This window comes from Elgaria multicarinata, chromosome 23, assembly GCF_023053635.1.
Source record: "Elgaria multicarinata webbii isolate HBS135686 ecotype San Diego chromosome 23, rElgMul1.1.pri, whole genome shotgun sequence".
NCBI classification, from domain to species: domain Eukaryota; kingdom Metazoa; phylum Chordata; class Lepidosauria; order Squamata; family Anguidae; genus Elgaria; species Elgaria multicarinata.
The window spans coordinates 1,504,079-1,520,661 of NC_086193.1; the positions used below are offsets into that span (position 1 = coordinate 1,504,079).

General features: G+C 52.5%; 1 protein-coding gene across 1 annotated transcript; it reads left to right on the forward strand.

Annotated features, from left to right (window-relative positions):
- Positions 1-1,102: 1,102 nt before the first annotated feature.
- On the forward strand, positions 1,103-16,583 carry ANGPTL4 (angiopoietin like 4). The gene is made up of 7 exons (XM_063147303.1): positions 1,103-1,594; positions 3,821-3,931; positions 6,881-7,016; positions 13,023-13,136; positions 13,954-14,052; positions 15,212-15,487; positions 16,184-16,583. The coding sequence occupies exons 1-7, from the start codon at positions 1,103-1,105 to the stop codon at positions 16,363-16,365; spliced, it is 1,410 nt and encodes a 469-aa protein (XP_063003373.1). The 3' UTR covers positions 16,366-16,583.

Consider the following 16,583-nt stretch of genomic DNA (forward strand, 5'->3'; position numbering starts at 1 on the left):
CCCACAAATGGGTCCAGCACCTTGGATAGCAACTTTAGGAGTTCTGACTCCAACCCAGAGAGGATTCACAACCCCACTGACCTTGGAGCCACCAGCCGCCACTGGGTGTGCAAGGACGAAAGCTAGTCAAGCTGGCAGTGCAGGCTGGTGACTCCGTTTCCGGTGGGGCTGTGAATCCATTCCAGGTTTCAGCTAGAACTCTAGAGGAGATCCAGGGTGCTTGAACCCAAACGATTAAACCCCAGAGTAGGGAATCACAGCCCCAAGTTGGGGCAAATCTAACCTAAGTCCTGCTTAGTGTAGATAAACTGAAGTGAATGGGACTCCAATTAGTCATGGCTAACTTACGTGCCATTTATTTCTATGGCTCATAGAACAGTAGAGTTAGAAGGGTCTATAAGGCCATCCAGTCCAACCCCCTGCTCGATGCAGGAATCCACCTTAAAGCATCCCTGCCCAGCTGCCTCTTGAAGGCCTCTAGTGTGGGAGAGCCCACCACCTCCCTAGGTCACTGGTTCCATTGTCGCACTGCTCTAACAGCCAGGAAGTTTTTCCTGATGTCCAGCTGGAATCTGGCTTCCTTTAACTTGAGCCCGTTATTCCGTGTCCTGCACCCTGGGAGGATGGAGAAGAGATCCTGGCCCTCCTCTGTGTGACGACCTTCCACGTCCTTGAAGCCTGCTCTCATGTCTCCCCTCCTCTACTCTAAATAGGTGTTGTGTTGGAGCAAGTTGAATCGCATTCATTCCAAGGGGTCTACTCTGAGCCGGCCTTAGGTTGGAGTCGATCCCTTGGGCGCTACAGCGCTCCCCAACCGTCCAAGGCTTCCGGGCGCCGCCCTCGGTCCCCTTTGCCTGGCGAAAGAAAGGAAGAAAGGAAGACGGTTGAGCAGCAGCAGGAGGAGGAGGAGAATCCGAGGAGGAGGAGGAGGTGGAGGCGAGGGCGAGGCGAGGCTGCCGAGTCCATGTGCGCGCCGGCGGGGGCGGCGTCTATAAAAGGGGGCGCGTCCGGCGCGGCCTCTCCAAACCGTGCGCTCTTGGAGAGGTGGCGGTGCCGGAGCGTTGCGCGCGGCTTCATTGTCTCCAGGGGCCGCGCTGCGAGGATGCGTCCGCCGGCGTGGAGCGCCGCGGGGCCGCTGCTGCTGCTGGCGGCGGCTGCCCTCGCCCTTTCGCCCGCCTCGCCTGCCTCCTCGGCCGGCAAGGAGCGCGCCGCCAAGGCGGCCTCGTGGGACGAGGTGAACGTCCTGGCGCACGGGCTGCTGCAGCTGGGCCACGGCCTGAGGGAGCACGTCGAGCGCACCCGCGGCCAGCTGCGCGAGCTGGCCGGCCGCCTGAGCGCGCACAACGCCTCGCTCGGCCGCCTCGACCGCTCGGCCGGCGAGCAGCGGCAGCAGCTCGGCCGCGCCCAGCGCCTCCTCGACGGCCGCGTCGACGAGCTGGCCGGCCGCCTCCAAGCCCTGGCCGGCCGGCTGGCGGCCCACGAGGGAGCCGCGCGGGGCCGCCTCGACGGCAAGCCGCTGCGCCCCGCCGGCGCCGAGAACGCCAGCGGCAGCCTGCGGAGGAGCGAGCCGGCGCCCGAGCTGGGCGCGTTGCAGGTGCGTCCCGGAGGCGGGCGGGGGGGGCGCTGGGGGGCAGGGGGGAGGTGCCATCCGGCAGTCTCGCCTCGAACCCCGCTTGCTCCCAGCCCGGGCGGCGGGGGAAGCGGGCGCTGCGTCAAAAACACTCTGCACGGGCTCAGAGGGACCCTTGTTGGCTCCACGGGCAAAGCGCGCCGTTGGTCTGGACGGATCGGGAAAGCTGAGTTGGGGGGGGGGGTCGAGGAGGAATCCCCGCTCCCCAGGAAAACAGGTGGGCTATGGAGGAGAGAAATAATAATAATAATAATAATAATAATAATAATAATAAATAATAGTGTAGGCTTTGGGGCATGTTTACCTCTGGCTTTTTAAATGCCCTAACAAGAGACTTGTTAGCTTCAGAAACTGTCATGCACATCGCTGGCATAGTAATTACGATGGCGATTATTCCTTAGTCAGTTACGTTTCTGTGCCGCCCAATGGCCCATGCTCTCCGGGCGGTTTGCAACGCAAAGAACGTCTCTGGCCCATCAAAGGTAAGGGACAAGAGAAAGGAGCCTTGAAAACGCCCGGAGAAAGTCCACTGCCAATGCGCCGACAAGCCCTAGGTGAATTATTGTTATTATCGTTATGATTATTAATCGTAAGACCCGGGCTTGGTCTGCTGTTTTGGAAGGCTGCAGGCTGGCGAACTGGTGTCCGAAAATGGTCTGAACCGATGCGAAAGATGGAGGGGGAGAGGATCATGAGTTTTGCCTGCTCTGGACTTTCCTTATTAATAGTGTTTATGTTTCCGGATTGCCCAGTGTCTCACCATGGGCTGTTGGCTGAAGAAACCTTAAAAGCCTGAAAACCGCAAACTTCCTGTAAAAACCTGGGAAAAGTTTAAAATGGGGCGAAAGTCTACTGTAGGCGAAGCTAGCTTTACAAACGCTGTGGTATCGTTCGCAGTTCTAAATTACTTTAACTTCGGCAGCAACTCAGGACAGTGGAGGTGGTAAACAGGGTAGCAGGCGTGAGGTTGTTTCGGTTTGCATGTGCTCAGGCTTTCTAAACTGCCTGCCTCCTCCCCGTACAAATTCCCAAGCAGCCTCCCTGCAACAAATTCACAATCTCAGCACAGCACAAGTTGTTGTCCTGGAAGGAGTCACCATCCCTCATTGGCAGGGAGGGAGGGTGGAAATATATATATTTAAAAGGCACATTGGATGAACAAAGTGGGAGGAGGCGGGGGGGGGGGCTTGGATTTGGGGGAGGCCGCGGTGGGTCTTTGGGCTGAACCCGTGTCCTGACTTTGACCCAGCTCATCTCAATTGATGAACAGGTAATGGATGGGTTTGTGTCCACTCGCTCTCCCTGTGGAGCAGCCATTGTATTCCACACCCAGTGTTTTGGACTACAATTCCCATGAGTCCCAGTCTTAGGGCTATGCTGGCAGGGACTGATAAGAATGAAAGTTGACAACATCTGGAGGGTGTCAGGTTGGGGAAGGCCTCTGGAGCTTGGGGCCAGCGAGATCCAGGACCTGTGGGCGGCATTTTATTTATTTATTTATTTATTTATTACATTTCTATACCGCCCAATAGCTGGAGCTCTCTGGGCGGTTCACATTTATTTATTACTTTCTCGTTTGTGACATTGATATCCGGGCTTTTCCTCTGAGGAGCCCGAGGTGGCTTATGTGGGCTGCCTCCTCTCCATTTTACCTTGACAACAACCCTGTGGGGTAGGTTAGGCTGAGAGTCAGGCTGGGCCCAGAGTCCCCCAGTGAGCATCATGGTCGAGTGGGGATTAGAACCTGGATGTCCCGATCCCAGTCTAACACTTGAACCGCTATGCCAAGCATTTGTGTCTCTTTGAACCACGTTCTTCTTCTTTTTCTTCCTTCTTTCTTTCTTCACACAGGCTTTGTGTTCCTCTGAACGTTCTCCTCCGCCTCCTTCCTTCCTTCCTTCCTTCCTTCCTTCCCTTTTTCTCCACAGAGGTTTTGTGTCTGTCTGAGTGTTCTTTCTCCTCCTCCATCACTTTCCGTGAAGCGTGAGTGGCCCGCTCCCACTTCAGGGAAAGCCTGTTTTAAAAAGCTGTCCGACGGTCCGGACCGCGGAGTCCTGTCTCACGTCATGTGGCGAAGTGTTCCACAGGGTGGGGAACCGCGACGCAACATGCTAAGCCGTGAGCGCTCCTGAAGAAAACCTCTGGAGCGTGTTGTTTTATGGCTTATATGCTGACGCTCGTCCGTTTCAGAACCTGATGAGTCGACAGAACTCGAAGATCGAGGAACTCTTCCAGAAGGTGAAGCAGCAGCAGTACCGGATGGACAAGCAAAACCTACAGATCAAAAGCCTTCAGAGCAAGGTGCGGCTGTGCCGACGGGAATGTCTACTTTGGGGAGGCGCTCTGTGCGTGCTCAGGAGCCCTCTCTTCATCCGCTTCCCTCATTTATCTGTTGTTGTGCTGCTTTCTCTGGTTGGGTGCCCTCCAAGTGTTTTGGGTAACGACCCCCAACGTTCCCGAACATCAGCCATGCTGCCTGGGGTTGATAGGCCTTGGAGTAGACAGCACTGGGGTGGGAGCAAGACTGACCGAGGGTGTCAAAGGTGGTAAGGCCTTAACTAACTGGAATAGAGTCTTGGGTTTATTCATTTTAAATATTTATTTAATGGATTTACACACCGCTGTCTGTATTTTAAAATATCTGTAAGCAGGTTTATCAGTAAAGTGTGCTAAGGATGCAATCTTGTGTATGTTTAGACAGAAAAAAGTCCGACAACTCCCAGCATTCTGACTGGGGGATACCAGGAGTTGGAGGACTTTCCCCCCCTGTCCAAACGTGCATAGGGTTGTGACCTTAGCGTGTAGTTTAAATGTTTTCCAATCAAAACAGATTCAATGCTGTCCTTGGAATTGATCTTTACTGGGACTCCTCTTTAATGTTGGCAGCTCCGCTAACTTTTGTATATCTCTGTTTATAGGTTTTTAATGTATATGTTTTAAATGTTGTGATGCCGCCTTGAGGCCCAGCATTGGTCAACAGGTGGGATATAATAATAATAACAATAACAATAACAATAATAATTAATAACTCTGCAGCACCCACTTCCCATGCGTGGAAAAGTTTTAAGAGAATAAGACGGAGGAGGTTGAACGCTCTTCAAACCCTATTTTTAGCACCCATCCCAATTTTCCCCGGGGTTACTTAGAATATTTATATATCGCTCCCTCTTCCAAGATTGCAAAGCACTGAACAAATAGAAGACAAGAATAAAAACAGAATTAAAAACTCGATTAAAGGAAGGCAAATAATTCAGACTCTGGTTTGAGATTCGATTGGGGTTGTATCCTTTCCGGCTGCCCGGCTTGTGTTATTATTGGGTGTTGGTGGGAGAAAAAAGGATCCCATACAAATTATACCCGGGGGCAATTTGGCGGGGTTCGCTGGATTCCAAGACTTGCCTGGCAAGACTTTTGTCCTGACATGGTTGTAAACAGGGCTCGCTTATGTAAGTGTGCCTGGCGGAATCGTTGCTTACTGCTATCGAAGAGGGAGACTTGGAAATTTTTGCCAATTTCTGGCTGAGATCCAAATCTTGCCGTATACGCCAGTCTAGTTCGCCTTAGGCAAGGCATGGATTTATTGCCCCAGCCTGCCCGGGCGTCCTTGAACAGCCACGAAAAGCTGTGTATATATTTGCTTGACAAACAGCAAACGAAATTATCTGTTTGCTCTGAACGACTTTCTGTCCGTAGCCTTGATGGTGCTGCCCTACCTTGCAGGGTTGTTGAAAGGCCTGGGGTGGAGAAAGTGGATAGGGAGACATTCCGCTCCCTCTCTCATAATACTAGGCTCCGGTGGAGTCATCTCACTCGTATTCCCCAGTATACTGCCTCTGATACTGGAAGTAATATATGGTCATCAGGACTAGCAGCCATTGATAACCTTCTCTCGTCTATCACCATAGAATCATAGAATAGCAGAGTTGGAAGGGGCCTACAAGGCCATCGAGTCCAACACCCTGCTTAATGCAGGAATCCACCCTAAAGCATCCCCGACAGATGCTTGTCCAGCTGCCTCTTGAAGGCCTCTAGTGTGGGAGAGCCCACAACCTCCCTAGGTAACTGATTCCACCGTCGCACTGCTGTAACAGTCAGGAAGTAAGGAGACTTGATAGCCAGTTCTGGTCACCACACTGAAAAAATGATAGAGCTGGGAAAAGGGCAGAAAAGGGCAACTCAAATGATCAAGGGACTTGAGCGTCTCCCCTATAAGGGAAGGTGACAACAGCTGAGCTTGGAAAAAAGGAGGCTGAGGGGAGACATGATGGAGGTGTACAAAACGATGCGTGGAGTGGAGAATGGGGAGAGGGAGACATTTTTCTCACTCTCCCATAACACTAGAACCTGGGGTCATGCCATGAAGCGGGTTGGTTTGGAGATTCAGGACCGGTCAAAGGAAGGACTTCATCGCTGTGGAACTCACCACCACAAGATGTGGTGATGGCCACTAATTTGGATGGCTTTAAAGAGAAGGTTATCAGCGGCTACCAGCCCTGATGGCTATGTGCTACCTCTAGGATGTGAGGCAGTAAGCCTATGTGCCCCAGTTGCTGGGGAACATGGGTGGGAGGATGGCATTGCACACGTGTCCTGCTGGTGGGTTTCTCATGGGCCGCTGTGTGAGCAGAGTGCTAGATGGACCCTTGGTCTCATCCAGCAGGGCTCTTAAGGCAGGGCTATTGAACCTCTTTTAGTTGGAGCTGGATTCAATTTGAGTGGGGGGATGCATTTCAGTGTGGGTGGAGCTTGAAGGCAAAAGAGGCAATGCTAAAATACCAGCTTGCTTTAGCTTCAAATTCTTCCTCCTAGCATCTAACCCAGCCTTCCTCAACCTGGGGCGCTCCAGATGTGTTGGACTGCATCTCCCAGAATGCCCGGGCATTCTGGGAGATGCAGTCCAACACATCTGGAGCGCCCCAGGTTGAGGAAGGCTGATCTAACCCGTAGGAGTATCATTTTCACCTTTCAGAATAGGGGTGGTGGAATACAAAAGCCAGGAAGCCCCCAGGGAAAGAGGATGCGGCGGCGATGTACAGATGTAATAAATTAAAAGCAAAATCGGAATGTGATTTATTTATGCATCAATCATTTCCATTTTTATTATTTATGTGTCTGTCTTGGGCAGGCGCAAACGCTGAGGGCGGGGTGACCGTTACAAAGAGAGAGAGTCCATCTCGTTTCGTCCCCTTCCCTACGTCTCTGCTTAGAAAGGTAAATTATATTTCCCTCTGCCTCTCATCCCTCCCCCAGGTGAATATGCTGATCCCGTTGCACATCAAAGAAAACGAAATGCAGAGTCCGAAATGGAAGCCGGACGTCCCGGAGAACGTGGATCCGGCGGTCGACCGCAGCCGAAACACCAGCTCTAAGTCTCTGGATGCTTTGAGTGAGTGTTTATTTATCTTTTGCAGGGCTGAAGTGACCGTGTGTATGTCTATAAACTCATATATATATATATATATAACATTTCCTATACTTAGGACCTGTCTCTTGTGCAGGCAAACTTGCCCTACTTAGAGTAGACCCATTGAAACGAATGGGACTTAAATTAATCACGACTAGTTTACGTCTCATTCATTTCAAAGGCTCTACTCTTAACTAGGAGTTCGGTTGGATTTTTACCCTCATATACCGCTGAAGTTATTATTATTATTATTATTATTATTAAAAAAGAAACCTTTCTGTGCCTGCAAATCTGTGCTTGTGCATAAAAGGTCTAAAATATATAAAATTCCCTATACTTCAGAGCTGGCTCTTTTAGACGCTGCCTTGGATTTCCAAAGGTAGGCAGCTGAAATTACTTTCTTTAAAAAGCTGTGTAATTGACAAGTGCAATTGACTTGAGGAATTCACCTCTCCTGTGGTGATTTTGCAAAGATAAAATGAAAGATCGGAGGCTCTAAAGAAAGATGCAGCTGTTTGTTTGCGTTTGCCAGCTCAGTTTGCATGGGAGAGGGTGGCAGGGAGGAAGCCTTCTGGACATGCTCAGAGTCCCTCTCATCCTTCCTTCCTGTGTTCTCTGCCAGCCGTGCCTTTCATCCAGATGTGTTTGTGCTTTGTCTCTCGCCAGGCTTGGGGAGAGGGAAGGGCCAGGGTGGGGCGAAAGGCCCTAAATTGAGGCGTAGGGCCCGCCCTCCAGCTGCCGCGCACCCCTGGCCCTCGGCCAAGTGTGCGAGAGGTGAAGTTGTCTGTGCACGAGGCCTGTTCCTGGCAGTGAAGGGGTTAATTGTTCACTCGCCCGGCGGGGGCGGGGAATCGCACACTCGGGCTGGCCCCTCTCCAAGTAGGTGAAAGGCAACGCTCCCCCTGCGGGCGCTGGGATTCCGAAATAAGTCGGCCGAGGAGAGAAGCCGGCATCTGCAAGATTCCATGCAGGAGAGGAGCGGAGACGGCCGTCCGGATCCTCTTTTGAGCCAGAGCGATGGAGGCGCTGATTGTCCACCGAATCCCGTGCGTGGACGTGCGAGGTGGCCGGACTCTGATGCTGCCTGCCTGAAAGATTCGGGGCCCAGGCCCGTAACACACACACACACACACACACACACACACACAGAGTAAAATCGGCACCTTCTTTTGGTGCCTGTTCAGAAAGAACGCCTCGGATTCATTTGGATCCGGCAGAAGGCGAAGCTGGCCGATTCGCTTGGATCATCCGCAGCGTCCCAAATAAAATAAATGGTTTAATTCCTTTGCACCCTGCCCCAGGTCACCCCGATTTAATTAGGGTTCCTTTGCGACTTCTCGTTGCCGGAACCCGCTTTCCTCTTTCCCTCCTGTAGGAAAGTTGCCCCCGCCTCTTGAAAAGAACACCTTCCCTTGGCATCAGTCAACGGTCGCTGTTTTGATTTCCCAGCATGCTCCGGAGCGAGGTTCTGTCCGGGGCATGGTGGGAATTTAAAATGGTAGCTGCTTGGCTGGGCAGGGTTGGATCTCCCAAAACTCAGCCCACCCATGAAAAAAACTAAAGGGAAGCCCCAGGCCGAAGTTGGTGCCGGATCCTGCCAGGGCGCTCAGGATGCTTGGTGCTGGGTCTAACTGCTCCCAGGACACGTTACATCTCTTCCAGAAAAGCCAACTGCCTGGCGTGTTAAGGCATCCTTCCACAAACAAAGTGTTGGACTACAATTCCCACCATCCCCAGCCAGCCAGCTGGGGATGGTGGGAGCTGTAGCCCAAACCACTGGGAGGACGCCGAGTCCGCCCTGCCAGGCAAAGGCTCTCCGAGGACTCAGGAAGCCTTCCCTGGAGATGCCGGCAATGAAATAAACGTAAGATTCCGGTCCTCAGGGTTCTGAAGGAAGAATTGGGGGAGAGGAGGGCTGGGGGTGCTGGGTGTTGTAGTCCAACACGTCTGGGGGGTTACGGGGGCGATTGGCCTTAAAGCCCTGGCCGATTTGTGGTTATTTTTTTTTGCTTTTAACCTTGAGATTTCTTTTTTTAAAGAAAAAATAGAGCTTGGGGGGGGGGACGAGGAATGGCGTGGACCCAATTTGTTTTTACAGTAGTGTGTGTGTGTAAGTGTGTGAGAGAGAGAACAGAGGAGTCCTTTTCTCTGCTTGCAGGTAAACTGTGTGTGTGTGTGGGGGGGGGACCCTGCCGTTCTTCCCCCATTCCCAGGCTCTGCTGCCCTTTCGCCTACTTGGCTTTTAGGGGGAGATTTGGGCACCTGTGAAGGCCGGCTTTGTGTCGAAGATAACGTGGGCTTTTTCTTCCTGGAATGTGCTGCGTTCAGCCCACGAATCGCATTCTTCCCCCCAGTGCCTCTGACTCACGCTAAGCGGTGACTCCAGGGCAGTGGCTGGGGATGAATTCAGGCTGAGTTGGAGCACGTCTCGGGTTCAAGTCTCGCCTCTGCCGGGAACAGGGAAGGGGGCCTGAGGCCTGCCACGCGGTCGTCCTCGACCTGTCCAAAATAGGTGTGTTTGTGTGTGTGAGAGGGTGACCCAATGGAAAGGACCTTTAACAGTTGTAATTGATTGATTGATTGATTGATTGACTTTTTTATACCGCCCAATAGCTGAAGCTCTCTGGGCGTTTTACAAAAATGGTAGAGAAAAGGGAATTTCAGCAGGTGACGTTTGTATGCATGCAGCACCTGGTGAAGTTCCCTCTCCGTCACAAGCGTCCAAGCTGTAGGAGCCCTGCCCTCTTGAGCAGATGCGAAAGAGGGCAGGGCTCCTGCAGCTTGAACGCTTGTGACGAAAAGGGAATTATGACCAGGTGCTGCTTGCCTGCAGATGGCCTGTGCTGAAATTCCCTTTTTCGATGCTGCTGTTAAAGATACAGGAGCCCGGTCCTCCTTTCCGTAGGGTCACCCTAGTGTGTGACGATGCTGGCCTGCTTTACAGGGACGTTGTGAGGATTCCTCAGAAGTTCTGGGAAGAGCGTGTGTATGAGAGACAGTCAGTCGGGGGTAGCCTACCTCACAGGCAGGGTGTACCAATCACTGGGAACGACAGGGTGGGTGTGCCCTCCACGTGTCATTTGTTTTGTTTAAGCTACTTTATTAACAGGTAAATTCAGAATTTAGTGTATTTTCAGCCCCCCTACCCCATTGACCGGCTGCAGGCACCTGGTGAGGTATTGCCGAAGCAAGATAAGGGCCCAAACTTTCACCCTGCCTCAGTTTCCCTCACCGGCAAACGGGTCCGAGGCCGAATCGTTTCACCTCTCCGCTTCGGGGCAGCCATTTTGGCTTAGATTTCTGCCTATCCAGATCAATGTTAAATCAAGAATTTTTAAGACGTATCGGTTCCTGTTCTAATGTTGTTCCCCGCCTCGATCCAAAGGGAGAGGCGGGTAAGAAATAAACACATTATTATTATTATTATTATTATTATTATTATTATTATTATTATTAATAATAATTAGATTTCAGCCATGAGGGGCGAGCGGATCACCCCTCCTGCGGAAGCCGGCAAACCGTCGGGATTGCTGTTTTGGAAAACACGTTTCTTTGTCTTGCGGGTTTCAAAATAAACGGAGAGAGGACGATGGAGAGAGGACTCTGGCGAACGTATTTGCAAGCGTGGCGGAGTTGAGCGTCTGGGCTATTTTTCGGGGGTGTGTGTGTGTGTGTGTGTGTGTGTGTGTGTGCGGCGACACACACAGACATTCGCCAGGGCGGAGGAGCTGCGTGCGGCAACCTGATCTCCCTTGCGTGGGCCGGGTCACGTTTCCCCCGCGGGCTGGGCGGTGACGCAAGCCTTGCAGTGCGTCGCGGCGCATTCATGCTCTTTTGCATTGCCGCCCGGCGGAGGCAGAGGAATTGGGGGAAAGTTCATGTTTACACTCAAGGGTTCCCCCCCCCAAACAACCCGCCCTCATCTCTGGCTTCCTGCTGTCGGCAGCTGTTTCGGGAATCTTGGCTAAATTTATCCGAATTCTTTAGAAGGAGCCGTTGCATGGGGAAGGGCGGTCGTCCCCGCCCCCCCCGTTACTGCCACGGCCGTTCTTCGCCACAGGGCAAAGTCCCCGTGGCTCCTGCCATGTCCCTCTGCGTGTCGCCCTCTTTTCACGTGTCTCCAAGTGGACTTTTAACGGACTGTCGAAATCCCAGCAGACAGGCAGTTCTGGGGGGCAAAGTCCAGCCGCTGCGGAAAGTTGAGCCCCCCCCCCCATTTTGGGGGGGACGGCGTTCGCTCAGAGCTGTGCAAAGTTTCCCCTTCGTCCTGGGAAGAGGCTGTTCTCTGGCCTGCCCCAGACTCCAACTCCCATCATCCCTGACCATTGGCCGTGGCGGCTGGACTGATCGGAGCTGGAAGTCTGTTGGGGCCCGTGAGAGCCGCCTCTCCTTGCAGCCTTGGACGCGCGTGGCTTTTTGGAGCATGCGCAGAGTGCCTCATCGTTGACGCAACTGGACAGGGTCTTCTTCTAGTTTCCCTGAACCCGGTTTCAAGCCTGAGTGAAAAAATGCTGCTGGATCTGGTCACGTGCTCCGCGCACGCAGACACATGGCAGCTGGCATTTCGGGGGAGATTATTCCTGAATGTGGAGGTTCCATTGTACGCGTATGGCCAGTAGCCAAACGGTGTGGCCAACTGCCCCCAGCACCTGCTATTGAGACATGGTACGCTGCCTCTCCACAGGGAGGTTCAAGTATTCGCCTTTGTGGCCGACATCCACAATAACAGGAGCCTTGGAACCTGTGATGTCATGGCCCCTCTGAGCATGCACAGAGTGCTTTCCCCTGTAGTCACACCCAGCCCAGATCTGGGATGAGGGGCTGGGGGAGTTTTTAGATGCAGGGGGTGACTTTGGCTTGAATTCTGCTGCCAGGGTTGGGTTTTTTTGGGGGGGGGGTTGGTCTGGGAGGGGGCGTGATGGTGGAGTTTGCTGGTATGCGCTTCCGCTGCCCGACAGCTGTCCGCCTGACGCTTCAGCTGTGCGGTCCTTCAGGTCAGCCTGACATTTGGCCCGGGGGGAGGCTGAGTAAAAGACATTGCTGGCCTCTGTGTTGATGCAACGGCCCTGATCCAACGGCGTCCTGAGAGGGTTGTGTTTGGCCTAGCTCCCTCCTCTTGTCGTTTCGCTATATCAAAACGTCGGCCCACGCGCAAGCTGTTGCCTTTTAATGGCGTCCTTTTGATACGGGAGATCGGAAATCCCGTTTAGGAAAGGATTCGTCATTTCCACAACTGCTGCAAAAATATGGTTATTAACTATAACTGTGGGTGGAGAAAGGCATCCCAGTAACATCGGATTACGCCTCCATCGAATTTTACTGGGTTGAATCCAGACCCTGTCATGCTTAGAGTAGACCCATTGAAATGTATGGGACCACTGAGCCATGGAAAACTCAGGTTCCATTGGTTTGAGTTGGTCTGCTCTTAAGTTGGGATCTAACCCGCTGTTAACATAACGTCATGAGAGCACTCTTCAAATACTTGAAAGGTTGTCGCACAGAGGAGGACCAGGATCTCTTCTCGATCCTCCCAGAGTGCAGGACACGGAATAACGGGCTCAAGTTAAAGGAAGCCAGTTTCCAGCTGGACATCAGGAAAAACTTCCTGACTGTTAGAGCAGTACGCCAATGGAATCAGTTACCTAGGGAGGTTGTGGGCTCTCCCACACTAGAGGCCTTCAAGAGACAGCTGGATAACCATCTGTCAGGGATGCTTTAGGGTGGATTCCTGCATTGAGCAGGGGGTTGGCCTTGTAGGCCCCTTCCAGCTCTGCTATTCTATGATTCTATGAAAGTTGTGGGGCTACCACTGAGAAAGCCCTGCCCCAGCACTGATCAACCTAATGGCTTTTGTTGGCGGTCCAGAGAATTGACGTAGATCTTCATTACTTAAGCCACAATATTGACAAAGTGCAAGAGAAATGGATTGAATTGTCCCTGTGATGGAACATTAACCTGACTTCTGTCTGTCTGTCTTTTCTTCGGCAGAGTTTCCAGTAGGCTGCCATCAGCTCTTCCTCGAAGGGGAGCAAAACAGTGGGGTATTCCGGATCAAGCCCCCTGGCTCCCAGGATTTTGAAGTCTTCTGTGACATGACCCCAGGTAAAGTGTGTGCCCGCGTGTTGCTTTGTATGGTACCCTTTTGCGTTGAATCACATCTCGTTTTAAATCTTTGTTTCTTAGATTTTTCTGTGTTGCTTATGGGTTGGGACTGTGCCTCAGTTCCCTCATTTGTAAAACTGGACATGTTTTAAGACAGGCAAGTGCCTGTCTTTATTTCCTGACCCAGCTCGGTATGTGTTTGTGGTTTTGAGAGTACATATAATACGGCTTGCAGGTTAAAGCAGACAAGTGTAGAATCCTAGAATAGTAGAGTTGGAAGGGGCCTATAAGGCCATCAAGTCCAACCCCCGGCTCAATGCAGGAATCCACCTTAAAGCATCCCTGACAGGTGGTTGTCCAGCTGCCTCTCGAAGGCCTCTCGTGTGGAAGAGCCCTGACCTTCCTATGTCATTGGTTCCATTGCCGTACCGCTCTAACATTCAGGAAGTTTTTCCTGATGTCCAGCCGGAATCTGGCTTCCTTTAACTTGAGCCCGTTATTCCGTGTCCTGCACTCTGTGAGGACCGAGAAGAGATCCTGGTCCTCCTCTGTGTGACAACCTTTCAAGTATTTGAGGAGTGCTCTCATGTCTCTCCTCAATCTTCTCTTCTCCAGGCTAAACCTGCCCAGTTCTTTCAGTCTCTCTTCATAGGGCTTTGTTTCCAGACCCCTGATCATCCTCATTGTCAGGATTACAGATAGTCAATTCCTTGTGGGGTGGGGAGGGAGGGAGGGGTGCTAACAGGCTGTAGCCGGGGTGTGTGTCTGTGTGTTGGTGGGACCATTTCCAAGCTCACTCAGGCTTTTTTGGTTGCAGGGAATGGAGGCTGGATGGTGATTCAGAGGCGACAGGACGGATCTGCAGATTTTGACCAGCTGTGGGAAGCCTACAGGAACGGCTTTGGAAATATGAGCGGTAAGCAGCTGACGGCGTCTTTGTCCTGCTGCGATCTTCATTGCCAGGGTGGGCCAAATCTTAGCAGTAAGAGCTTCAAGCTAAAACATGCTGCTGCTGCTATTATTATTATTATTATTATTATTATTATTATTATTGGCCCACTTCCTTTTGCCTTTGAATTCGCTTTCCCCTCCTCCCCTCCAACTTCTCTGAAATTGCATTCAACCCTCAGATTTAAAAGACGTTCTTCACCCCTATTTTATGCGGTCGGTTCAAGCTGCTAGTCCTTAGCGGTCAATTTTCTTAACCCGTCACCTTCTTTGTTCCTTTCCTAAGTGTGAAGCCGGAGACCGTGTTTAAAACTCGCTGTGCAGGTGGAGCCTGGCGTCGTAAGTGACGCCGTGCCCAGTTAATCGATGCACCGATTTTGTAATATCGGGTGGTTTGCAAACGGTTGAAAGACTAAACTCCCATAGAAACGGTCAGAAATATAAAATGAAATGCAAAAATGGAAAAGAATACGGTATTGAGAGCCAGGGTGGTGTAGCGGTGTAGGATTGGGGGTCGGGAGATCTGGGTTCTAGTCCCCGCTTGGCCATAAAGCACTTTGGGAGACTTTGGGCTGGGGCTAACTCTTCGCCTAGCCTACCTCACAGGGTTGTTGTGAAGATAAAACGGAGAGGCGGAGGAAAGCCATCTTGGGTGTCTTGCGAGAGGAAGAAGAGAGGACGTGAACATAATAAATAATAAATTTAACAAAATGCTGTACTGGTATCACTAACATAGCCATAAAAGTCTAGACCAGCCCTGCTCAACCTGGGGCGCTCTAGATGTGTTGGACTACAACTCCCAGAATGCCCCAGCCAGGCTGGGGCATTCTGGGAGATGCAGTCCAACACATCTGGAGCGCCCCAGGTTGAGGAAGGCTGGTCTAGAACTAGATCTGTAAATGTTTGGATGTGTTCGGGGTTTCAACTCCAATCCTTCCCAGCTAGTGTGGCCCATGTCCCTGCTGACTGGGGAGTGTGGGTCTCGTAGTCCAAATGTATCTGGAGGGAAGGCCAGGCTAAAGTGAGACTGTAAACCTCCGGGGATAGAGGCCTGTCTTGCCTTGTAAATACCATGGTGTGCTCTTTCATCTATTTTCATTGGTTGGTTGATTTGCGATTCCCGTTAGGTGATTTCTGGCTGGGCCTCGAGAAAATGCACCTGATCGTGAAAGAGAGGCGCTTCCACTTGCTGATCGAGATGCAGGACTGGGAAGGGAACTCCCAGGCGGTCCGGTTCCTCTTCAGCCTGGGGGGAGAAGACACGGCGTATACCCTCAGCCTCCTAGGACCCCTCCTCGGCGAGCTCGAGAACGCCATGGGCGACTTCCCGCAGCTGCCCTTTTCCACGCGGGATCGGGACCACGACCTCAAGGGAGACACCAACTGCGCCAAGCACCTCTCGGGTCAGTCCTGGTAAAAATAAAGCCGTAAGGCAGCCTTCCTCAACCTGGGGCGCTCCAGATGTGTTGGACTGCATCTCCCAGAATGCCCCAGCCTCCAACGTGGTGGCCATCACCACATCTTGTGGTAGTGAGTTCCATCCAAGATAATCAATCCCAGTTGATGTCACCTTCCCTCTTAGGGGAGATGCTCCAGCCCCTTCATCATTTGAGTTGCCCTTTTCTGCCCTTTTTCCAGCTCTATAATATCCTTTTTTCGGTGCAGTCAACAGCGAGGGATGAGAGCAGAAGGCCCCAACTTCCCCACCCCTGGCGGCCTTAGGCCACTGCCCCAGTGTGCCCCCGCCCCATTCTCATCTGCAATTTGGGGGAAATGAAGACTGCTTGAGCCTTCTCCAAGCCAACCCTGTCCGTTTTCCGTCCTCCCCAGCCAGCGTGGGCCGCGCGAATGATACTCCAACGCACCTCGGAGGGCATTGTGTTAGGGAAAGCTACCTTCTGCCCTGTCGATCTTTAAGCACCCCCTCCGATTGGTTGCACTGGCTAGGGATGATAGGAGTTGTAGTCCACAAATCTGGAATGCAGTCTTCCAGGCAAACCCGGGAAGAGAAAATTTAGTTTTTAAAGAAGGTTTGATTTTCGTGGAAAGGCTTTTGGTTGACGCCCCCTTCTGCCTCCCGCCCTCCTTCTATCCCACAGGTGGTTGGTGGTTCAGTGCCTGTGGCCACGTCAATCTCAACGGGAAATTCTTCCGTTCCATCCCGCGCCAGCGGCACGAGAGGAAGCAAGGCATCTTCTGGAAGACGTGGCGGGGGCGGTACTACCCCCTACGCTCGACGGCCATGAAGATCCGCCCTGCTGAGCCGGGCGCGGCGTCCTAAAGCCGCCGGGGAGCCTGGGCGGCCCTCCGGTCCATCGTCCTGCTGAGACGCAGGCGTGTCCCATCGCTCCTGCTATGGTGGGGGATGGGGCCCTCCCTGCAGGGGGTTCTCTGCTGGATTCCAGTTGGGAAAGCCACAAGGACTCTTCCGTTTGCGAGAGGCGCCCCTTACGTTGACGTAGCGGCACAAGGCTGGCTTCTCCGTCAGGAGGAGGACAA